Genomic DNA, 23,906 nt, shown 5'->3' with positions numbered 1-23,906 from the left:
CCGCTGGTCATGTGACGTGGGCACATGACGTGAAATCACATGATCGCGGTTAAAAATCTCATTAGGAAGCCATCAGAAGGTTCTATCACTTTCCTTGTACAGCACCTTATCTAATAGCAACCAAATGAGTAAATCACACAGGGCAGGGTCTCCTATACCCAATGAACGACCTACTGCTAAACGTTCACCTTCCATCTTAGTCACAGATGTACGAAGTCACAACATTAAGGGAACGCGAGCACCGTTTGCAGGTCAAAATTTCCGTAAACAACAGGAGCAACTTCAACAGCAACAATCGTCACAAGGGTACACGTTCCAACAACTGGCCCACCAAACTGCATTACAGAAGCGATTAGCTTTCCGAAATAAGTATACAGATATATCTGTGGATAAATTGTTGAGTAATTCAAGTGATATCCCGTCCGGCCAGAGCAGATTGCCCAGTAATCGATATGATTCTCCTCCATTACAGCCTACCAATGCATTAGAAATCCCTAGAAGAAACATCAGAAGTATTCCCAAGCTATCCCAGTCCTTGCCCCTGAGAACATCCAAGACTTCTCAGAAATTGGTGTTGATTCCTGAGCAACAACAACAACAACAACAGCAGCAGCAGCAGCATCATCTTCATCATCATAATAACCATAATCATCCTCATCGCCCTGGGTCGATTTCTCCCCCTTTACAACCAACTGTGTCTACATCATCATCGCCTCCACTTCCTCCCACCAGCCCAGAATTACAACCTCAAATAACTAGATCGCGAGCCGAGTTGATGGATAAAGATGCACGTGCCCAGGAGTTTAGTCGTATGACGGCTTATTTCATCTGTGAATCATTCAACCTTAAAGCCGTGGCTAAATTCCTTAGAGAAAACCACGAAGTGAAACCACGAGTCTATGACGAGGCATTGTATGTTCCTTATTCACTTCCTCTACTCCCAGGTAACGACGGATTACGTGTCAAGAGTAACAACTCAGCCAAGCTCATGGCAAACAATCGATACATGGAGAAATTGATTAATCGAAGTGAACAAACTGATCATTTGTATGAATATTATTCGGGAGTGGAGACGCCAGAAGATGCCAATAACTATTCTATGGATCCAGAAGTGGAAGACACTAATGCACCTTTTGACCCAAGTGAACCCCAGTTTTTTGCCCCACCTTTGGAGGAAAGACCCATGACTGAGGATGCAATAATAAATGAGAGCGTTTCATCCCCACCACCGGCGGAACTTCCACCTAATAGAGTAAAAAAGTTTTTATCTACCAGTGCAGAACAGCAACGCTCGGCATCACCATTGCATTCTCAGTCGATTGTGTCTAAACACCACGCAGAGATGTTTATATTCGAATATGGGATTGTGGTGTTTTGGAACTTTTCCGAGATCCACGAAAAGAACATCCTTGCTGATTTGGCATTCTCGGAAGAACAACTAGTGATTAACCCCATTGATGAACAAGATATTGAGACAGAGGAATTTCATTTTGAGTATGATCCACAGATTCATCGTCCGAGAATATACAATGATATGGTTACACTCAGACTGGGAGATCATATGATCAAGCTAACCATGTCCCATGCTATTGCTCAACTGACTAAACTTGGGCTATTTGAGAGTAAATTAGTCAATATCTTATCGCTGATTTCGCGTATTCCCAAGAAGTTAGCACTTACTGGTAGAATAGGATACAAACGAAACCAGCTTCTTAAAAAGAGTGGGAAATTGTTCAAGTTACGAGTGGATGTGAACTTGTCCAGTTCGATCTTGGACACGCCTGATTTCTTTTGGAGTATTGAACCAGCGTTGCATCCATTATACCAGGCTGTTCGAGAATACCTTGAAATCGACCAGCGAGTCACCGTGTTGAATGATCGATGCAAGATGTTTTTGGAGTTTGTTGATATTGCCAGTGATAGTATGAGTGAAAAGAACACCAACCGAATCACATGGATGATTATTGTGATTATCGGCTTGAGTTTATTTGTCAGTTTGTTTGAATTCATTCTTGAAATCTTGCCCCATAAATAAAGTTCACCTCTATATGTCTACGCTACCAAATCCTAGTCTAATACATAATTAATTTTTTTTTTGTTTGTTTGTTTGTATAAACGTAAATTCTCCATAAAGGTAAACACCACTAATGCTGCTGCTGCTGCTGCTGTTACCTCTGAGATACGCCCCTGAAGGTTTATCTGAAGAAGACCAGCATCGTGTGATCACACTGGGACACGCACGAAGGTCTAAACCGATAGAATATACTATCAAAACTATTGAATCGAAGATCCATGATGCACTAACTAATCAAACTTATCAGAACAACACGGTGGATGGAGACATTGAAATGGTTCCTATGGATGATGCCGAGGTGGACGTGATATCGTCGTACGTCAGCTACAGTAGGGATTCAGGAAATTTGCAAGTGAATAGTGGCGATGAAATGTATGACGATATTATGATGGTGGAGAAACCGGAAGAAACCCATGCAAATGGCAACTTGTCTATGCTTGTGGTGGATACCAATTTCATACTTAGTCATTTGAAAGTTGTCGATGAGTTAAAGGGGTTGGCCAGGGAGTTTGGGTTGCGGATTGTGATTCCGGTTATGGTGATGCGAGAATTGGACGGGTTAAAGAATTCTTCACGACTAGTGGATGATGATTCTCCTGAGAGATTGCTGGGAGTGAGTGTAGGTCATTTGGCCAGATGGGCGAATGATTGGATATATAATTCGTTGGCTAATAACAGCAGTGTAGTCATTGGCCAGAAGCTTGGACAAAGGTTGGATAAAAATGCGATTCAAGACGATGCTATTCTTGATTGTTGTTTGTACTTCAAACAGCGGGCCAATTTGGTGGTGTTACTTTCTAATGATAAGAATTTGTGTAATAAGGCATTGACTAACGATGTCTTGACTGTCACTTTTAAAACGGGCATGTCTGCAAAACTTATAGCCAAGGTAATTTATGATGAGAATGTTAACCAGTTTGGCAAGTTGGCACCAATGGAAATAGAGCATGTTCCATCTTTGAAGCATAAACACAAGGAAGCACTGGCCGAACCTTCAAGGGAATGGGTGCAGTCCACTCAAGAAGTCCAAGCATTTCGTTCATTCGCAGAAGTTGCCGAGAAAGTGTATAGTGAGATTCAAATGATTTTACTTTCAGCTATCCATCATTGTATGGAAGTAGAATATGGGGAAGATCTTGATTTGTTGCGAGATTACACTAAAGAATCAATTGTAACTATCCAGGACTGTTCACAGGTGTTGATAAGATTTTGGTTTACTGTGTTTGATCAGTATTTCCGAGCTAGTCCGGCCAAGTTTGTTCCATTTCAGGAAACAGGAACGGGTCGGAAACTGGTGAAACATCCCTTGTATGTGGATATACCCACCACACCAGCAGAGCTAGTTGAGTTTATTGAGTTTTGGACCACGGCATTACAGATCATATATGATGGAGTCATGGATGAAACTCAGCAAATGGCACTTGAGCATTTAATTAAAAGATGGCATAAAATGGCTGATTTATAGAATTGTAGATAGATATATATATATTAATGAAGAGATCCAATCTTTTGTTTCTTCTTTCTGGGCGAGGGTGTAGGAGTAGCTCCAGTTGGTGCAACCGGCGTATGTGGTTTAGGAAGTGAAGGTTTTACTCCTAATGCACCAAACTTTAGTTTCTTCTTGGCACCAGGTGGAGGAGGACTTGAAGATTTAATAGGCGACAAATCTGGGTGGATTTTGATTGGGCTGAGTTGTTCCTCGAGTTCTTCTTCATTTGTGTAAAACAGATTGGCAAATTTCCACGAGTTTCCAATGGCCTCATTAATATTCTTACTCAACTCTTCCATTTCGCTTCGCTTTTTGCTAGTTCGTACTTTTCGGTATTCAATTGCACTAGCTTTACTCCAACGTATCTTGTTGAATTGCTCTATTGCCTCTATATCTTGTTTATTCATTCGTTTATACTTGTTGATCAAGTCCAACCCATGAGTTTGTTTGAAGTTCTCGGTAAGGAATTTAATGAATGTGTCTTTTACTGCTATTATCTTTTGTAGGTTGTTTATTTGATGGGTTAAGTACACATTATTGGAGAATTGTTGGTAATTTAACTGACTAAGGAATGTAACTGTTTGCTCGGGTGATCGTTTAGTAAGAGTAAATGTCCAATTGAATTCTCCGGTTAACTTACATTCAATGACATTGTCTGCTTGAGTAAATGATAAATTGTCCTTGTTCAGTACACTTTCTTCGAGTGCGCATAGTAGATTTGCCATACATTCATTAGTAACATCTTCCAACCCGTTCTCGGCCGCAACAGCTATCAACTCGTCTTGGTTCAATCGCTGATTCCATAATGAAGTAAAGTCGGTCAAGTAAAAGCCGTATCCGTCAGCGATGGAGAATCCATAGATGCACGGTGACTCTAAAAACGGTAAATTACACGATTTCCATAATTTGGGAAGGAGCATCACATTAAAATGTCGCTTGTTTGCGCAGTCTTTCGTTCTACTCCACCTGCTTCCAAGATTTCCAGCCCAGTTTTTTCAAATAAACTCTAATTGATTTATACTGTCTATCTTTTTTTTTTTTGACGATCTTCAGTTATGTTTCCACGTTGGGGTTATACTATCGCACTAACTTCTGCATTATGGTTATTCTTCCTGACCATAATCACCCACACCCACACTGACACCAGCACCGTCCACGTCAAGAAATCACACCTTGATAAAATCGTCAAACGCGTCTATGAAAAATATCACTCCGTCGATAATCGTCGCCGTCTTGTCATTTCCCTAGCTGGGATTCCCGGATCGGGGAAATCAACCCTTGCCCAACGCTTACTCCCTCGTCTTGAACGGTATTTCAATACGGTAGTTTTACCCATGGACGGATTCCATTTGTCCAGAGAGGAATTGGCAAGGATGGATGATCCCCAGGAGGCATTTGCACGCCGGGGTGCTCCATTTACTTTCAACCCTCGTGGATTTATCGATGTCATCAAGAAGATCAGTGATCCGGCATACACAGATACGGTATATGCCCCCTCATTTGATCATGCGGTGAAAGACCCCGTGGATGGTGGAGTCACGATAGGTCCAGACGCTCAAGTTGTAATTGTCGAAGGGAATTACGTCAGTTTGAAGGATGAAGTATGGGACCAGATTGAGCTGTTGGTCGACGACACCTGGTTCTTACAATGTGATTTAGGCTTGGCGAAACGAAGAATTGTTAGGAGACACATCGAAGCCGGGATTTCCCTGGATGAACAAGAAGCAATTGACCGTGCTGAAGGAAATGATTTGATCAATGCCAGGTACATCATTGAAAATTCTAAAAAGACAAAGCTAGTTATAGTTGATACAGACGAGGATTAGTTTATAGATTCTTTTTATATTACTAAAACAAACAAACGAAATGCAAACTAAATACAATGCTAGTGTATATTGCTAAGCAGAGCTTAGACTTTTTGCGCCTCAAAATCCTAAGCTTGAAACTTAGCGAGGCTCCACGTTATACCTCATCTTAATACCCATGGCTGACAACTCAGAATCCAAGTATTTCAACACAAATGGAATAGCAACAGTAGTGGTATCATCACCACCCACAAACTTCTTACCCTGGCCATCTTCCCAAATGTCAGCATCAGCAGCAAATCCTTGATAACTGTCCAACTTGACAGCACATCTTCTACATCTGACACTGGCCATAGTACCGATTCTAGGCACAGTGGTTTGGGTAGTCAAGATACTACCACAGCTACGACAGATTGGAGTTTGGGTATAATCGGAACAATTCAACAATCTATCTTGCAACAAGAACGCGGTACCGTGACCAATCAACGCATCTCTTTCCATCTCACCTACTCTGATACCACCACTTCTCTTTCTACCCTTGACTGGTTGCATGGTCAACGAGTTGACAGGACCAGTAGATCTGACTTGGAACTTATCGTTGACCATATGTCTCAATCTTTGATAATAGACACATCCAATATATATATCAGCACGCAATTCTTCACCAGTAGCACCAGAATACATTGGTTCGTTACCGTGGTAGTTGTAACCAGCTTGTCTCAATTGTTCACCGAAATAGTCAGCTGGAGTATCATCTTCACTGAACTTCCATGGAGTCGAGTCTTGGGCAATACCATGCAAGGCCCCGGCTTTACCAGCAAGAGATTCGACAAACATACCAATGGTCATACGGGATGGGAACGCGTGTGGGTTGATAATAACATCGGGTTGGATACCAGTTTCGGAGAATGGCATGTCTATTTGTGGCCATTTTCTTGAACAGACACCCTTTTGTCCGTGTCTGGAACTGAACTTGTCCCCAATCAAAGGAGCTCTGGTGATTCTATACTTGATGGTTAACATTTGCCCTTCTTGATCCCCAGTGTCATCTCCAAGCAACTTGACTTCTTCAATGTATGCTGGTTCCAGGGAGTGGTAGGTCTTGACCTTGGTCTTACCTAAGGTATCATCGTAATAGGCAACAATTGGATCACCTTCTTCAACCTTGACACCAATCAATGGCAACCCATCATCGTCCAATTTCTCCTTCCAGGTCTCGGGCCATTCATCATCACCAAACCCAAAATGTTGCGTGATTGGATCCCCTCTTCTTCTTGATTGTCCCAAGTCAACCTTTTCAACTTTGTAAACAGTACCATACCCAAACCCTCTTTCATCTGCAGACTTGTTAATAATCATCGCATCATCCATATCGTAACCTGTATAAGAAATGACGGCAACAACGGCGTTCATACCGTTAGGGAAGTTATCCATCCCATAATCATCGTACAAGTTGGCCTTGACAATTGGGGTTTGTCCCGTTTGCAATCTATACAACTTGTTGTCAGAACGGTGGACAAGAGCAGTACCTGGGGTACCCATAGTTTGCTTACCCATTTGACATTGGTACATGTTTCTTGGTGATTGATTAAAATCTGAAAATGGGGTCAAGTTAGCTAAGATGGACAAGATATTAGTTGGGGTGAATTCGACATGGCTGTGAATGTTGTTTTCGATTTCCTCGGGAGTCACAGCGACATTCATGTATACTTGTTCGAATGGACCCAAGATGTCTTGCTTGTTCAAAGGCAAGTACTTGACGGGTCTCATCATACGGGAACGGCCACCAAAGATAAACAAACCTGGGTATTGACCTTTGGTGGATGGTGGAACATATCCGATTTCTAAATCTAATGGCAAGCCATGGGAGCCTTCTACTTTCCAGAATCTTAATGTGTCAGCGACAATCTTACCTTGTTCGTGGGTGGTCCAACCGACAATCTTCCCGTCTAATTGAACACAACACAAGTTTGGACCAGCAGCGAATGAGTCAGCTGGTGAAATACCTAATTGGGCTAATGCTGAGGTAACTTGACTGACATCGGAGTCTTCAGTGGCAATCTTACATTTATGGGCTAAATGGTTCAATAACCCACATGGAGAACCATCAGGAGTATGGACAGGACACAAGAACCCCCATGATTCTGGTAACAACTTTCTCACGGTGGTGGTTTTCAATTCGGCAAAGAAAGAACCACGATGGACCATTCTGAAATGGGAGATGAAACGGTAGAAGTTAATCTTTTCAGCAACAACGGTATAACCGGACACTTGTTGCAAATCGAGACCGGACTGGGAGACCAAGTTACCTGTGGATAAAAAGTATTGCAATTTCTGACCAATATTTTCGTTGATACGGGAAAACACTCTAGTCATGTACTTTCTGTCGTTGAAGTTGATGGCAACACCACGGTTTATGTCGGAGGTAATTTGAAGCTTGATGTTTTGTAAATATTCTTCAATTTTTTCTTTGATGATCATACCATAGAGGAACCCACCAAGAAGAACTTCTTGATGTTGGGTGGCATCTGGATTATCTGGGGAACAGTCACCGGCAACTAACGAGTACAACTTTCTGATCATAAACAACAACATTCTAAACTTGTCGGTGTTGTTAGGCAAGTGAACAAGGACGATTCTCTTTAACACTTCTTTACCAACATCAATATCGGAAACATCCGGAGTGGCACCAAACACAACTCTAAACTTGTCACCCAAGTATGCCAATGTTTCTTGCTTGGAGTATAAGTTATAACTCTTGTAAGTACGCAACAACAATTCCAAACGATCAGTCAAGAACGAGTTGTCGACATCGTTACCAACTATACCGTCAAAGATTTCTCTATCATTGGTTTCAACAAGGGCCTTTAAGATCATGGTGACAGGAACCAAATATTCATTCTTTCTCCAGGAGAACCTAAAAGTGACATTTCCGTCATTCAAGTAATGCAACACATTAGTTTGAGAAGTTTGATCTGGTCTGACACATCTGATTTGAATACCGTACTTGGTATAGCTGGCACCACGATTACCGAAACTAGGACGGATAAGCGCCATAGGATGGTTTCTTCTTTGCACAATCAACATTCTAATCAACTTTTCAATCCCATTGACGATGAAATACCCCCCTAACTCATCACTCTCTTCCTTGGCTTCCACCAATTGCTTTGGAGACAATTTTTCCAAATGACATCTGTTGGTTTGAAGCATGATGGGGATTTGACCTGCTTCTCTAATCTCACTGACTTCTTCGCCGTCGTTGACGCTCCAGCTGACTTTCAACATCAATCTACTTCTGTAAGTGCTCATTCTTTCTCTGCATTCACTAGGGAATGTCTTTCTGTTGAGACTCAACTTGTCGGTGGCAGGGACGGTCGGCTTGGCCAACTGGACAGACTCGACCCGGATCTGCAACTTGTTACCCAATCGATCGCTTGTTTCTGCAGTATCGAAGATGGTTTTGGTACCGATGTCTTGAACACCAAGATTAAGTAATCCACCACCAGGACCTGAAGTCAAGGCGTTGAACGATCCAATGTGTGGAGCAACGGCATCCGCTAGGAAAGGGTAGGCTGACTTGTCAGCGGGTGGGTTTTGGAAACGAGCTTCTCTCTCTAGAGTCCTAAACTGAGCTCTCATCTTGTTGTGACTCTGTCAGTGGGTAGATAAAGGAGGAAATGTATGTAGTTTTATGAAAAATGAAGATAAAAATTTTTGGGATGAGAATTTTAAGATGGGGTCACGTGATTGACACAATAGTAAAATTTCGGCATCGTCATGGAAATGTACTCGGTCTATATATATATGTAATTCTATACCTCGTAGACATGGCCAACAGTCGGTATGAATATGTCAAGCTGTTTGAACGAGAAAATTACTTACTCCCAGACACATACGTGGTGATCCGTGTCGACGGAAAGGGATTCCACAAATTCTCACAGCACTATCAATTCACCAAGCCCAACGACATCGCAGCCCTACAAGTAATGAACCGGGCCGCACACAAGATTATGACCAAATACAGCGATGTAATGATGGCATATGGAGACTCCGACGAATACTCTTTCTTACTACGTCGCCAATGCGAGCTATACGAACGAAGAGAAATGAAGCTATGCACTCTCTTTGCCAGTCTTATGTCTAGTTACTACCTGTTTTACTGGAACCAGGCATTCCCCGACAAACAACTCGAAGAAGATCATTTACCCGTGTTTGACGGGCGCGCAGTAGTATACCCCAATTTCAACGTTGTCAGAGACTATTTCAGCTGGAGACAAGTGGACTGTCACATTAACAACCTATACAATACCACGTTCTGGAACCTTGTCATTAAACAAGAACTTACGCCACAACAAGCAGAGCATAAGTTGATGGGCACAGTGAGTTCCGACAAGAATGAAATCCTTTTCCAAATGGGGATAAACTACAATAACGAACCGGAAATGTTCAAAAAGGGAACAATCTATGTCCGCGAGCTCAAAGACTACAATACCAAGGATGAACTGAACCTCAGCTCGCGTCAAAAGTCAAGGGAAGATAAGAAGAGAAAAAAGGCCGACATTGTCGAGCATCATGTTGACATCATCAATGATGACGCGTGGTGGGATTCCAGGCCCTGGTTAAAGGATTAACCGATGTGCATCGGCAATCCGCACATAAACAATGGCATTGTCATGCAGCTCCGCTTATCTTTGCATATATTAACGTCACCTCACCTCGCCTTAACATGAAATCTAACATGTTTAGATCGAATCTACAAGTAGCTATCCGATATATATGTGTATTAATAAACAACTAATAAACAATTAAACCCAAATAAAAACAAAAGTCAAACTATAAATATATAAATAATAAACAGAATTAAACAAAACACAACTGATAAATAATTGTGTGTGTGTGTGTGTGTGATGATGATGATTCAAACAAAAAATGTATCTTTAAATATGAATTGAATCACTAAATGAATGAAGTGTAGATGCAGTCGATGGCAAACAACCAGCAAGTACAGGAGTGGTGGGGGTGGAAGAACCAGCAGCAGCAGTAGCAGCAGCTCCACCGGTAGTGGATGGGGTTGGTGAATGGACGGGCGATGAATTGGTACTATTGGCAAAGCAATAGTTGTTAAGTAAATCAGCATAGCTAACACTGGAAAACTCGGGCTTGCCAGTGTCCTTCTTTTGTTGACGTTGTCTAAACGATTGTGAATACTTTGGTCTGCCAGCTTGTTGCTGTTGTTGACTGGCAGCAGTAGTGACATCACTGGATGAATATGAAGTTCTTAAAAATGGACGTTGTGGTTTACGATCTTCAAAGTTGTTGTGAACTGAAAATGAAAATCTTGGTTGTTGAGGAGCAGTAGTAGTGGCAATGGTTGGTCTTCTGGCCAAAGATGCATCTGACTTGGATACTTGTTGGTGTAAAATCAACTTCGAAATCAATTCGTTAAATTGTGGGAATTCTTCAGTTTCAGCCTTCTTGGGAGTTTCACTAATTGATGGAGAATTCTTGCTTGGACTTGGAGAATAAGTGTATGATTTAATCCCATTAACCATAGTTAACTTGAATTGATAATTAGCACCGCCATTATTGTCCCAGTAAACATCACTTCCAACTTCATACTTGATGCACATTTGCAAATCAATAGCATTAAACCCATCATATCTATTAGAGATCAAATCATCGACATTAATCTTGAACTTAAATTGATCAACATCGCCCATAGACTTGACATAGGTGATGATGGCATTGCCGCCAAATACAACACTTGTTTTCCAATTGTTCAACGTCAACTTGATAAAAATCTTCTTTTCAAAAGCCAAATTCTTAACATTAACTAACCCATAAAGATATGTCATACCGTCAGTCTTCAATACATAGGCACTAGGCAACCACACAATCATATCCTTGAAATTAACAATCTTGGGGATATTGTGACTAGTCAATCTATATTCTCTCAATGAATTACCAGTCAAAGACTTTGGTGTAGACCAATACTCGTCTTCATCGTCACTAGAAGTGGAAGATGATGATTCCATGGATCCATGCCAGTTCCAATCGAAATAATCAACTTTAGGCTTAGTCTTGAGGAATCTCAATTCATCGTCAAAGTCATCCAATTCATCATCATATCTGCCCGAAGGTGGAGAATGCAATGGAGTAGATGCGGTGGATGAAACTGCAGCGGGTGATTCCATACCGTCAAACATCTTGATGTTGGTTAATCTAGAAGCAAATCTCACGGATTTACGAGCTGGTAATTGTGGTGTTGAAAGCGAACGTTGCAACAACTGAGGCAACTTCAATGATGACTTGACTAATTCCCCTGACTTTTTGCGAACCAACCTTGGAGGAAGCACATAACTGGTAGATGACATGGATGAGGATGTGGAACAGGTGGACGACATGGATGTGCTGGAACTGCTGTCTTGTGAATCCAGTTCTTGTACATTGACTTTAGGAGGCACGTAATAATTTGGAAGCTGGAGTTTCCTGCGTGGAGTTGAAGCGGATGTGGCGGAAGCTGTTATAGATGATGAGGTGGTGATTGCCGATGATAACGATGGTATAGCGGTTGTATTGGTGGTGGTTGGTATTGGAACTTGCTGTGGTGGTGGTGTTCCCAGGGTTAGTTTAATGGTGCTAGCGTTTGAATCGACAGACTCGCTAGATGAAGCAGCTTCTCTTTGTGTGTAAAGGTTTGATGCAATGAGATTGGAATATGTCAAAGGCATTGGTCCTCCCTTTGTTATGGTGGTAGACATTGTGGTTAATGTGTATTACAAAAATGATGAATATTATAAATGCAAAAAAAAAAAATTTTTTGGAATGAATGTAATGTGATAAATGCAATAATCAATATAGCCGGTTCTTGTTGGTGGTCCCTTGTATAGTACCGTCCAGACTGTCAAGTAGGTTTAAACGTCTGAGTTTACGGTGGTTGCGGCTAGTTTTGGATGATTAAAGGGGTAGTGTAGATATCCGCCTTGCCTTTGCGTGATTTTTCCCTTTTTCAAAAGTTGCTTCTATCAGAAATTTTCCTTTTCTTCCTGCACACAAAAAAGCTTCTTTAAGATTTTGTGTATGCAAATCGGATGTTGGTGGTGGTGGTTAATGTGTGTGCGTCTATTTGGTTAGTGCACACAATGTAAACGAAAAAAAAAAAATTTCTCACTCGCCCCTAAGAGTTTCCGTTTTCGGTGTAATTTTTTTTATAAATGGATCTATTAAAAGATGGTTTGATCAGACACGTAGGACTGATATATGACTATGATGACCAGGTGGTTTGGTTTTTTATGAACTTATGCCAGATAAGTTCTATATAAATAGTGAGTTGGTTTTTCAAGAGAAGAAGGAAAATACACAGCAAAATTTATAAAAGTCATTAAAGCTGGAATTTCTAATTTATTTATAATTTTTATTACATGTATATTTTTTAATCTGATTTTTTTTTTGTGTTAAAGTGGCGGCGACTACTGCAGAAATTCCATACGGGGGGGAATGGGAAATCCGAGCCCAAAAAAATAAATTATCTGAATTAAAAAAAAAAAAATAAATCTTAATAAAAAAAAGAAAAGAAAATGCCAATTCTATTGACTCAGAAACATCGATTGTTAACAAATTATTTTTTACCATAAATTTCACGGCAATTATTTCCCAACAAAGTAAAATTAAATGTGTGTGTGTCTATTAATCAGAACACATATATCCACATCGGAAAGGTTGCCTTTATACACAATACACATCTACCTCACCGAAATGTATATAACAAAACCAAAATATTCTGAAAACCCACACCATGTTGGTTTCCCCACTTACTCTGTGGTATCAGGTGACATCATTTTAATCGCAGTATGCATGTCGATTTATCGTTAAACCCGTGCAGATTTTACCTTTCATTTTTCGTCTGTAAACACACCAGAAAAAAAATGTGGGAAAAAATATTTTAAAGCAAGTGAAAGTTTAAAAGAACAAATGACCTGAGTGTTTGTAGCCAAATTTAAAAAATATAACTAGCTATGAAAAAAATAAAAATATGCACAAGATTTATAAATCAAAACTAAGCAAGAAAAGAAAACACAGTATTGAATCGAAAGTAAAGATACCGCGTCTGGTCTAGGCAGAGCTCAAAGTTAACTAGATAAGCTCTGGTCCATGGGTCTTATCTGTAGTTCTCCTCCTTTTTTTTTCTGGTCTCTGGCTCTGGATGTAGTTCGATTATACGTTTTACGCGGGAAAGGGGGGGAGTCAAAACCCAGTGTGGGTGGTTACATTAAACTGACACATACCTTGACTTTAAGATGCAACAATTAAGAAAATCTACACCATAGTGGAAAGCACAATAGTGTGTGTATGTATGCAAAATCATAGATCCTAGCTACACGGATCGTTCCTTTCCACTATTGTTTTTCGTATCCCTCGTCCTATCTTTTTCTGATTTGTCATGCGTGAACTATCGGAGTTTGAAATAAGGGAGTCCAGTTTACTACCAACGAGCTAAGTAGCCCTCTAGGGCGGTTGTTGAATTGGCGATACTTGCGCTCGCAACCAGCTGGTTTGTAGTTATTTACGCACACAGTTTACACTTTTCGGCTATAATCTTATTACAATCTCCGAACTTTCCATGTGGAAAACCATTAACATAGCAATTGCTAATGGTAATCGGTCCCCGAACAGTCATGTGTGTACCCCAAATATACACTCAGACCCCAGTAACTAGTTATTATTGGATTTGTGTCTTGCTTTTACAAATCAAAAAAAAATTTTTTATTTGCGCGCAAACTGCGCTTGCAATTCCATTGTTTACTGAATAATTTTTTTACATATTTCCTTCTATGCATTTATCAACAATCAGGCTTCGCCTGCAAGTGAACGTATTGTTACTAAATTAAAAACCATACGCATTTTTAACTAGTGTGTGTTAAATCCACAAACCGGGCCGTCCGCAAGACACAAATTTTACATCGGCTACAATAAAAGAGGCTTCAGGGCTGCCCAGGTCCCTGTCGGCCCTTTTCACGGTCTAAAACTATTCGCTTTTAACAATGAGATTATAATTTAGAGTTTCTATTTTGTTTTCAGTTTACACGACCTGCGTTTTTCGCCCTGACTCGTGTTTCGGTTTTATCAAAGTTTATAAAAAGAGACCGTGTCGAATTTGGTCTTTCTGGAATATGACCATACACCCCAGACCACTACTTAATTCCCCACAAGAGCCCTCCACAGTGTTAAATGCAGTATCTGTACCAATGTAACATCGCGAACTACACCCCCTACCCATAATTTTTTTTTTTTTTGGTGCCTTGAGCACTTTTCCTTCCACGGAAAACATTTTCGCACGCCGTGGGACTCACAAAAAAAAAAAAAAAGACAATTAGATTTTCTGTTTCTTTTTTTTTGTTGGTTTGCCGCAGCTCTTTGTATTACGCGAACCTTCTATCCCCCATGGGTTGCACCTACCTCATCATTGAATTATATGGCTCCCCCAGGGGGTAACACATTTCGTCAATCAGATGTGTCAATTCGCCAATTGTTACCTAGCGCGATTATTATTACATGTTCCTATCGATTGTTTCAACCCATGTTTACAAAAAATCCCACATAATATTTAAAAAATGCCCAACAACACATTCGGTCCCGAAATTACCCTTTGGATAACACCCAAAATAAAAAAAATAATAAAAATCATAAGAATTAGAACAATAGGTTAAAAATATATTATTATTTATGCATGACTATGACCTAAAAAAATATCACACATTTTCTATCGTACACAAGGGGTGGAAATCAATAACCCTGTTGCATTGACACACCCAGACTTCTTTTTATCTCATCGCAGATATAAACGAGATGTAGAATTAGGACCTGCTAAGGAGGTCCAATCCAGATACGTTACATGACACAATGGCTGATGACTACAACTAAAGAAAAAATTACACTAAAATGTTGTAACCACTACAGTTTTCAAACTTGGTCTGGAAAAAACAAACCCCAGCGTGGCAAACTTTAATTTGCGTGAAAAGTTTGCATTATCATTACATAAGTTACCAGCGGAGGCGAACGTCACTGCTCTTACGAATATTATCAAAATTCCTTCCTCTTTCTCCCCCCTGTGTGAGGGGGAACCTGCGCAAAGCCCTCATAGCTTAACTTGCAGAAAAATATCCTTTTTCCCCACCTTGAACAATAAATAATCGAATTAAAAAAATCTCTGTATTATGCAGGTCAGTTAAAGTTCTTTTTGTAAATTTTGCAGTCAATTTGCAAAAAAAAAAAAAGACTGACAGAAAAAAGATGAGGCAAACACATGGTACACGCCTCAAGTGACCATTTCTTGTAGAATTTTCCCCATCTAGCAAAACCTTACACGATTAAGGAACAGAAAGGTATAGTGGGCTAACTCTGAGGCCCGAGTGTGAATTACGAAATAGAATTAGTAAAGAGTTTATTTTTTTACATAGCTCAACAAAAAGTGGGAGAAAAAAAAAACAATATGTAGAAAATATTCTGTTTTTTTTTTTGAATCATCTGGGGTAAGCTTTGTTTGTTTTAACATTTCCTATAATATGGTTGCTGTGGTTGCGCTGGCTATTGTGTGGAGAGCTTGAACATACTTTACTCCTAATCTGGGGTAATTGCTGTAAGTTGTCCCTTTTGGGACAAGTAAAGTCCAAAGAAAGGTTTTTCCCCCCATAAGTTATGGCTAAAAGCGTAAGTCAACTTGGTTGACAATTTGAAATCAAGACTGTGGGGAACAATCCAATAATGATACATTTGCTAAAAGAACTAAATGTAGTTTACAAAGTTTACTTAACTTTATCATACAGTTGAAGTCCCTAACAACATAGATTCTCTTGCAATGTCAACTGTTTAACAAAGCGGTTGTATTTTTCTGCACTTATTCTGTTATCTTTCCCTCTTCATATATCTAGTTAGTGATTACTTTCACATCTGTGCTAACCTGTCATTCCCATGTTTAGAGGCTAAAAGCCCTTGTTTACTTGTCCAGCCCTTCGTTTGTTATCCAATCTTGTCTTTTATTTTCCTGGCTAGGAATATTTTCTAACTCTATTTCTTTGTTTTGTTGTGACGACTCCTCCTCTCCTTTTTTTCTTGATAAATTCTATTTTCGGTTTCCTAAACCATACTGAAAAATCTTCGTCGTGGGGCTGACCCCCCACTGAGTATGATTCACTACAGCCAAGTTTTTTTTTTTTCTCCTGCTTGCTCACACAGCACTAATTTTTAGTCCTGAAATTTCCTTTGTTTTCAAGATACCTATATTTTTAACTAAGTGGACTATCCAATCTGTAATTACGGAACCACCTAACCCGTTTCTATCAAAGATACCACAAAGAGAGAGCGTTTACGTCGTTAGATTATATTCACGGATGGTCTTGCATAACTGTACGTACAGTTGAAACGTGCATGCGATTTTTCATTATTACTCTAACCAATAAAATTATGCATTTCTTTTGAAAAATAAACCTGCCATAATTCCACTAAAATACTAACCGGATTTGCTTTGAACAATCGTATGAGAATCAAAAGAAATTTCATAGTTAATCATTCAGTTTGCATGCCAAATTTAGCATTAAAAAATACCCACGACAAGAAAATACTCACAATCTAGATTCTTTTTTCGGAGTTATTATTTTTTTTTACTTGGTAACGCCTAGTCATCCTCATGAAACGGACACGCTGGTAATGGCTTGGTAAATTTAGGTTACATTTCCGCCAGCATACCACTCTCCCTGTTTCAGATCATGGATCCATCGGGATCCTTATCATTTCTCATCTCATGCAGACCATACGTTGCCGGAACTTGCATCAAAACACATAAAAATAAAAAAGAAAAGACGAAGAAAAAGATCGCCAGGGGCTTCTCGCTAATATTTTTTTTTTTGTTTTTTGTTTTGATAAAAAGATTTCAGGGGGTGTAGGTCCATCCCAGATTACATCATTTCCCGTTAGTTCCATCTCATGATGATATAATCAACTTTCAACAAATAATGGAAGGCGGGGCAATCGGATAGGATTGTTATCACAAAAAGAAAAAAAAATTTGTACAAGGAAATCGTTTATTTGTGACTACTTAACTTCTAGATCTACTTCTTTGCAGCATCTTCCTTTAAAGTGACAATTCTGTTCAAAATTAACTTATCAGAACTACTGTCTTTATCCACACAGAAATAACCTTCTCTCAAAGCTTGGAATCTGATGGTGTTGGCACCCTTGGCTTCCTTGATATTGAAGTCACTACCAGGAATTTCAATATTCAATGGTGAGTTAGCCTCAACTTCTTTGAAACTTGGTTCAACTACAGCATTGGTGATCACATGTTCAGAATCAGGGTTGATATCCTTCAAGTATCCGTCTGGATGAGCCAGAGGGTTTTCACTATTGAACAATTGATTGTAAATACGGACTTGATTAATGTGGATAGCACTGTCTTGAGGAACCCATTGGATATAAGTCTTTGGCTTCTTGTGATTTTCACTTTCGTAGTTAACATGAACACGAGTAATATCTCCCACTTTTTCAACCGACTTGAAACTAATGTTGTATGGAACCTTGATTAAACCAACAGGTTGGCCTGGAGCTAATCTAAAATAGTTGGAATCGGCAGCTTCAAAACGTACATCATTAGCGTCAATGTAGATCTTGTTGGAGAATTTTACTTTACGGTAACCAAACTTCTCTTCTCCCTTACCTGGCTTGTATGGAATTTCAATATCCAATGAGAAATCTTCAGGCAAGTTGTCGATGACAACTTCAATAGGGTTCAATACCATCATTAATCTAGGAGTAGTTTGGTCAAGGTAGTTACGAACAGCACTTTCAAATCTAACAACTTGAATATTGGTGGTGGAAGTGGTAACACCCAAGGTGTTGATAAATGACAAAATAGCTCCTGGAGGAACACCTCTTCTCTTAATACCTTCCAAAGTGTACAATCTAGGATCATCCCATCCTCTGACGTATTTTTCGTTGACAAGCTTGGCAATCTTACGCTTGGACATGATGGTACCAGTGATGTTCAATCTACCATATTCACGTTGTGGTGGACGATAAACATGAAGAGTATCACAAAGCCATTCATATGATTCTCTAGATAAGATGAACTCAGTAGTACATAACGAGTGAGTAATGTTTTCAAAAGAATCAACCAAACAATGGGTGAAATCATAGGTTGGATAAATCTTCCATTTATCACCAGTACGGTGGTGTGGAGTATTCAAAACTCTGTAGGCAACCAAATCCCACATTTGTGGAGAGTCTGATTCTAAATCTTGCTTCATTCTAAGGGTGGCTTCTCCAACGTTATACTTACCATCTCTCATATTGGTAAACTCTTTCAAGTTGTGTTCAATAGATTGAGATCTGTGGGCACATGCTTTTCTTTCTCCACCAAGAGTACCATCTTCCTTCATACCACGGCTAGCCTTGACTTCATCAGCAGTACAATGACATACATAAGCCTTGTCACTTTCAATAAGCTTGACGGCAAGATCATACAATTGATCAAAGTAGTCAGAAGAGTAGGTGATCTTCCAAGGCTCATATCCTAACCATGCAACCATATCTTTGATGGAGTTGAAGTAAACTTCTTCTTCGGCTTCAGGATTAGTGTCGTCGAATCTAAGATAACAGTTACCTTTGTGGAATTGAGCAAACCCGAAATTGACCATAATAGCCTTGGAGTGTCCAATGTGAAGGAATCCATTTGGTTCAGGTGGGAAACGAGTGTGAACTTTACCCTTGATGAAATCACGGTGTGGACCAAGTAATTCAGGATACATTTGAGGTTCTTCACCTGGTTTGTGTAAGTCACCGAGGAAACCCTCAGAGAACATAGAACGTTCATGTTCAACAGCAGTGGTTGCTGCTTTCTTGGCGGCAGCTTCAGCGTTAGCCTTTGGCTTCTTTTCCTTCTTGACAACATCTCTTTCATCCTTAGGACCTAACTTTTCCAAGAATAAGGCATCAATTGTGGGTTTGAACAAGTTAGGAGCAGCCCATTTAAGACTTGGCAACTTCTTGACTTCACCAAGAACCTTTGGTAAGATTGAGTATCTCTTTGATTCCAATTCGTCCTTAATTGAATCCAAGTACTTGACAATTTCCGCCTTAACATCAGCTTCACTCAATTCAATGCCAACACCAGCCACTTCATTAAACTTGTCGATGCTGACATCTGATTCACCTTGAGATTTCAAATACTTGACAGCTTCCAGGATTTGTAAATTGGTTTTGACACGGCCATCTAAGATAGCATCAGTGATGAGCTTACGGTTAGGAATGGCGGCGCCCTTGGATTCAACGGCTAATTGATGCAAAAGTGCCAATTGTTTGTCGTTGTATGAGTCAGCATTAGCTTCGTCATGAAGAATTTCATAAAGTGAAGTGGAAACTTTCTTGTTCTTGACAATTTCCTTTGATTTGTTATCGCCAAATCCGACCTTGCTAAACAAGTCGATTAAGTCGTCAGACATTATGTGTTGTATGAATAAGAAGATGATAGAACACAAGAGATCTTTAATGCCAAATTTTTTTTTTTTCTGTTACTCATTTCTCAGATCGTGTCGTGATCAAAACTGTGAGCTACCAGTTGGGAAGGCAATTTTGCCTTCCTTGACATTCCATCTAATGATCGTTCGTTTGGGGGGGGTGCTTTCCTTGTAGGGATTACTAGATTTAGTGGTTCGTATGTGATGTTGTAAATTTGGGCCATTGCCACAGTTTGTCATTGTCTTCACTTCTCGATATAAATATTCTAATATTTTGTGGAATTTTATATAAAAATGAAATAAATGGAATCCATGTTAGTAAAGAATTCAATTCTATGAACAGATCCAACTTTGCATCACTGAAGATCACAGCTAGTAACCAAAGTAAGCTATTCAGACATTGTGGGTAGTAATAATATTTACAGAATTTCTGCTGCCAATTTATAACCAAACGAACTTTTCCCATAGAAAAAAGTGTAAACAAATTTTGAATTTGCAACCAAAAAACAGTTTACATCAACAGAAGAAGAAGAAGAAGAAGAACAAACATGTCAGAGTGTCTTAGATTGTTTTCACAGGAGTTTGAGAATTTGATTCAGCGAACCAATTCCAAACCCATAATCACTTACGAGGAATTCGATTTCAACCAATTGATTAACTACCTAGAACAACTCGACATCTTGAACAAATTACAACAACATTTATCCGAATCAATGTCCTCTGAAGAGGCACAATCAATTGACAAAATCAAGACCCTACTTGATAAATTGTTTACTATTGCAAGAATACAAGATTTCCTTTCTGATGAGTTAAGTTACTTCATTGTAAACCTCCATCTCAGTGAATTCATTCACACTCATTTTCCAAGAGAAATGGAGCAGTATACTTCAATTCTAATGGTAAGTAAGATATACTTTGTGATATAATTTCAAACATAGTGCTAACAAGTTACTTTTAGAAAATCTCGATTTATAATTTGGTTGAAGATTCCTATTTGTCAAACTTACTAGATGACTCACTCTCTTCCAAGTCTCGGGCATGGTTAAGTACCAATATCCTCATAAATACAGCCCATAATTTCAACGTAAGCACTTATATCAATATGGTTAATCCTAAAAATCATGCCAAATTCCAAAAGTTATTACAAGAGAATCTGGATTTTACAAACATAATATGCTTGATGACATTGTTCAAGAAGTTAAAAGTAGATCACTTATTTCTTGCAGGGTTACCTCAATCTTTCCTACCTATGGATCAAATCAAATACATTACCAACTACAATCCAAGTTTTAGGAATCTAATTAGTTGTTCAATTACTTCCAAGGCGATCATACTCCCGGATTGTCCAGACTGTTTTATTCAACCAAAAGAATCAAAACTGCTAGTCTTATGGATGAACGATAAAAAGAGTTTTATTCCTTGTTTAATCAATCTCCACACCCTTTCCAATTATTTGGCATTATCAGATTCCACACTCCGAATAAAATTTGAATGCATGAACTCAAGACGTACTCGTTCAGGTAGCCTTCTGAACCCAGAGTATTTACAATCGTTCTCTATTGTAAAGGAAAGAACTGAATTTCTTACCGATATTGAGATCGAGTTAAAGTTACAACAGCAACTGCAATTCAATTGGTTGGTTTCATATTTAAGTCAAAACAAGTCAAACAAGACAAACAAGACCAGGAAGATCTCTATTAATTCTTTGATCCATGTTTCCGAGTCACAAGTTATGCCTGATACAAATGAAACTACAGATAGTTTGGTAACAGATGAGGTTATCACTAGCTCTGTCCTTACCAGAACAAATTCTACAGATACACATTCTGCAGAGATTACTAGTTTAGAGAAAAACGAAGAGACAGTTCCAAAAAGAAGTCCAGTAAGAAGTTCAGGATCAATTAGAAAACGTCCAAAGTCTCTGGTCAAAACTCCACAGAATCATCTCAAATCAGAGCTTGCAAAGTACAGAGGGATAGACCAAGCTAAAGAGATGGTTCAACCTATTTCGACTCAAGATATACTTTTAGCAACCAACAGTCAAGTTTCTAAACGTTTGAACAACTATAATTTGCCAGGAGCTGCTAATAAACAACTTCCTATTTCCACCGTAAGCGACGAAATCTGTGCAACATCTACAGCTAATAACACCATCCTTCCCAGAGAATTTACCGATATAGATTTGAATCAAACCACATGTCCCACCATTGGTTCGGCCTACGATGTCATGAATGAAAGTTTGAAACTCTTATCTTCTAATCTTATCAACAAACTCAAACTGCTTGAATTTAACATTCTTAAGAAGCAAAATCAATTGCAACAAGAACTAGATAATGCCTTTGCTAAAATTGAACATCAACACAAAATTAAACTACAAGAAATTCAACAATATTACAAACAAGAATGTGAAAAAATTCTTAAATAATTACCTTCTCTACTATAAATACCATATATACACCTATTTAGTTTGAATTTATCTTCTAAAACCCAAGAACTTAAATATTTCACGAGCAAAAGCTGGGGGATTATCAAGATACAAGTGATGTCCAGCGTTTGGTAATATACTGAAACTAGCCAATTTCTTTTCTGATTTCTTGATAGATAATTCATTAATTTCATTAACCATTTCCAACCCAGCTTCATCATTCATCCAATCTTTATCTCCATATACCCACAAAGTTGGGATACCCATGGCAACAAACTTTTCAGGACATCTATCCAACAATGGCAATTTAGCCAATGCACCAACTCCCAACACCCTAGTAAGGGCATATTCACCAGATCCTTTACCATTGAAGATTCTGTACATGTAATCATGAACATTTTGGAAATGTTGCTGATCTTGATAATAAACATGAGCAAATCTATGGGTTGTCCATCCAGAAATCATCTTGGACTTGATAGGACCAAGATTACGGACAATGGAAAAGGGGGAGAAGTTGCGTTCCCACATGAAATCTATAATCTTTCTTCTTCTGGTTCTTGGTTCTTCTTCAGATGCTTCTTGATTGGATGATTGTGATACAGATGCAGATGGAGAAGCTGAGAGAGGCTTGACACCAGCTTTACCGTGAACAATTTCTTCTTGACTGGTCAACACTTCTTGTTCCAAAGAAACAACCGGACTTAATTGGTTTTCTTTTTGTTGTTGAGCAACTGAAATAGATACAGATTCTTGATCTTTTAATAAGGAATTCTTGTGGCGTTCAACACCGACTGGACTTAACAAAATTAACTTTTCCACTAAATTATGATTAATGCCAGTGGCGGCATCAATAAGTTTCTGGTTGTATTTAAGAGTGTAGGCACAACTCAAGTAACCCCCAAACGAATGACCTATCAAGACAAAGTTGTTGATGTTTCTCTTCTTTCTCCATTCCTCAATAGAATCAATGAACCAGTCTTCCACTTTATAAATATCTTGTTTAGTTTTTGAAGGAAAGTGTGGAAAGTTTGGTCTTGCACTAAACCCGAATCCAAGCAAATCAATAGCATGAATTTTGATTCCTGGGATGGATGATAAGGAATCAAAATTGTCAATGAAAAGACCCAACGAGGCGGCATAACCATGAACCAAAACAACTTCCTTAGTGGCTGGCAAACCATTAGGATTCATTACTGCACTTGACTCGGTCACAGGTTCAATATTCTCGATAAACAATTCGTGGATATATTTGCCATCGCCTAGATCAGTGTTGATAACCGAGGCTCGTCTCTTACCATCCGATTCAGGGAAAAACGGCAAATGTGACAATAAGTTAGCTTCGACTTTCTCATCAGAATAGTCGCTGTATACGGTTTGTTTGATCCAATCAAATGCAGAATCTTTCCAGGAGTAAATTGGTCTCTTTCTGCCATCATTAAATTCATTCTTCTTGTTTCTCATTCTACTCATAGCATCTGGGTGCTGATCGGGAAGATTGGGCTGGGCTTCTGTCTGTGTAGTCATGGTGTGATTTCGTTAAGTTCTAGCGTTGTTTGAAAGCCTGGAAGTGAAATCCACGAGAGATGGAATTGTTTATATACGACAA

General features: G+C 39.2%; 10 protein-coding genes across 10 annotated transcripts; 5 read left to right on the top strand and 5 right to left on the bottom strand. All coding sequences in view use genetic code 12, as the record gives it.

Moving 5' to 3' along the window:
* Positions 1–116: 116 nt before the first annotated feature.
* On the top strand, positions 117–2,096 carry SPAPADRAFT_158526 (uncharacterized protein; the record flags this gene model as incomplete). The annotated part of the gene is made up of 1 exon (XM_007377801.1): positions 117–2,096. One exon carries the CDS (start codon positions 125–127, stop codon positions 2,033–2,035), a length of 1,911 nt encoding a protein of 636 aa, XP_007377863.1.
* A 51-nt stretch (positions 2,097–2,147) lies between these two features.
* Positions 2,148–3,539, top strand: SPAPADRAFT_143967 (mRNA-processing endoribonuclease; the record flags this gene model as incomplete). Its single annotated transcript, XM_007377800.1, has 1 exon — positions 2,148–3,539. The coding sequence occupies one exon, from the start codon at positions 2,148–2,150 to the stop codon at positions 3,537–3,539; it is 1,392 nt and encodes a 463-aa protein (XP_007377862.1).
* A 23-nt stretch (positions 3,540–3,562) lies between these two features.
* Positions 3,563–4,483, bottom strand: SPAPADRAFT_144617 (uncharacterized protein; the record flags this gene model as incomplete). The annotated part of the gene is made up of 1 exon (XM_007377799.1): positions 3,563–4,483. The coding sequence occupies one exon, from the start codon at positions 4,481–4,483 to the stop codon at positions 3,563–3,565; it is 921 nt and encodes a 306-aa protein (XP_007377861.1).
* Positions 4,484–4,618: 135 nt separating this feature from the next.
* SPAPADRAFT_144289 (uncharacterized protein) lies at positions 4,619–5,389 on the top strand (the record flags this gene model as incomplete). The annotated part of the gene is made up of 1 exon (XM_007377798.1): positions 4,619–5,389. One exon carries the CDS (start codon positions 4,619–4,621, stop codon positions 5,387–5,389), a length of 771 nt encoding a protein of 256 aa, XP_007377860.1.
* A 120-nt stretch (positions 5,390–5,509) lies between these two features.
* RPA135 (DNA-directed RNA polymerase I core subunit) lies at positions 5,510–9,007 on the bottom strand (the record flags this gene model as incomplete). The annotated part of the gene is made up of 1 exon (XM_007377797.1): positions 5,510–9,007. The coding sequence occupies one exon, from the start codon at positions 9,005–9,007 to the stop codon at positions 5,510–5,512; it is 3,498 nt and encodes a 1,165-aa protein (XP_007377859.1).
* Positions 9,008–9,195: 188 nt separating this feature from the next.
* On the top strand, positions 9,196–9,999 carry THG1 (tRNA guanylyltransferase; the record flags this gene model as incomplete). Its single annotated transcript, XM_007377796.1, has 1 exon — positions 9,196–9,999. The coding sequence occupies one exon, from the start codon at positions 9,196–9,198 to the stop codon at positions 9,997–9,999; it is 804 nt and encodes a 267-aa protein (XP_007377858.1).
* A 306-nt stretch (positions 10,000–10,305) lies between these two features.
* GAC1 (protein phosphatase regulator) lies at positions 10,306–12,135 on the bottom strand (the record flags this gene model as incomplete). The annotated part of the gene is made up of 3 exons (XM_007377795.1): positions 10,306–10,418; positions 10,470–11,847; positions 11,968–12,135. Coding segments are annotated over 3 exons (1,659 nt in total), but the record flags the coding sequence as incomplete, so codon positions are not given.
* Positions 12,136–17,430: 5,295 nt separating this feature from the next.
* Positions 17,431–19,876, bottom strand: GLN4 (glutamine--tRNA ligase; the record flags this gene model as incomplete). The annotated part of the gene is made up of 1 exon (XM_007377794.1): positions 17,431–19,876. The coding sequence occupies one exon, from the start codon at positions 19,219–19,221 to the stop codon at positions 17,473–17,475; it is 1,749 nt and encodes a 582-aa protein (XP_007377856.1).
* Positions 19,877–20,423: 547 nt separating this feature from the next.
* Positions 20,424–23,891, top strand: SPAPADRAFT_68915 (uncharacterized protein; the record flags this gene model as incomplete). The annotated part of the gene is made up of 2 exons (XM_007377792.1): positions 20,424–20,774; positions 20,834–23,891. The coding sequence occupies 2 exons, from the start codon at positions 20,424–20,426 to the stop codon at positions 22,298–22,300; spliced, it is 1,818 nt and encodes a 605-aa protein (XP_007377854.1).
* Positions 22,269–23,885, bottom strand: SPAPADRAFT_63713 (uncharacterized protein; the record flags this gene model as incomplete). The annotated part of the gene is made up of 1 exon (XM_007377793.1): positions 22,269–23,885. One exon carries the CDS (start codon positions 23,822–23,824, stop codon positions 22,349–22,351), a length of 1,476 nt encoding a protein of 491 aa, XP_007377855.1.
* Positions 23,892–23,906: the final 15 nt, after the last annotated feature.

This window comes from Spathaspora passalidarum, assembly GCF_000223485.1.
Source record: "Spathaspora passalidarum NRRL Y-27907 unplaced genomic scaffold SPAPAscaffold_8, whole genome shotgun sequence".
Lineage (NCBI taxonomy): Eukaryota > Fungi > Ascomycota > Pichiomycetes > Serinales > Debaryomycetaceae > Spathaspora > Spathaspora passalidarum.
The sequence above is the reverse complement of the archived record's forward strand: the minus strand, read 5'-3'. Positions and strand labels throughout refer to the sequence as shown.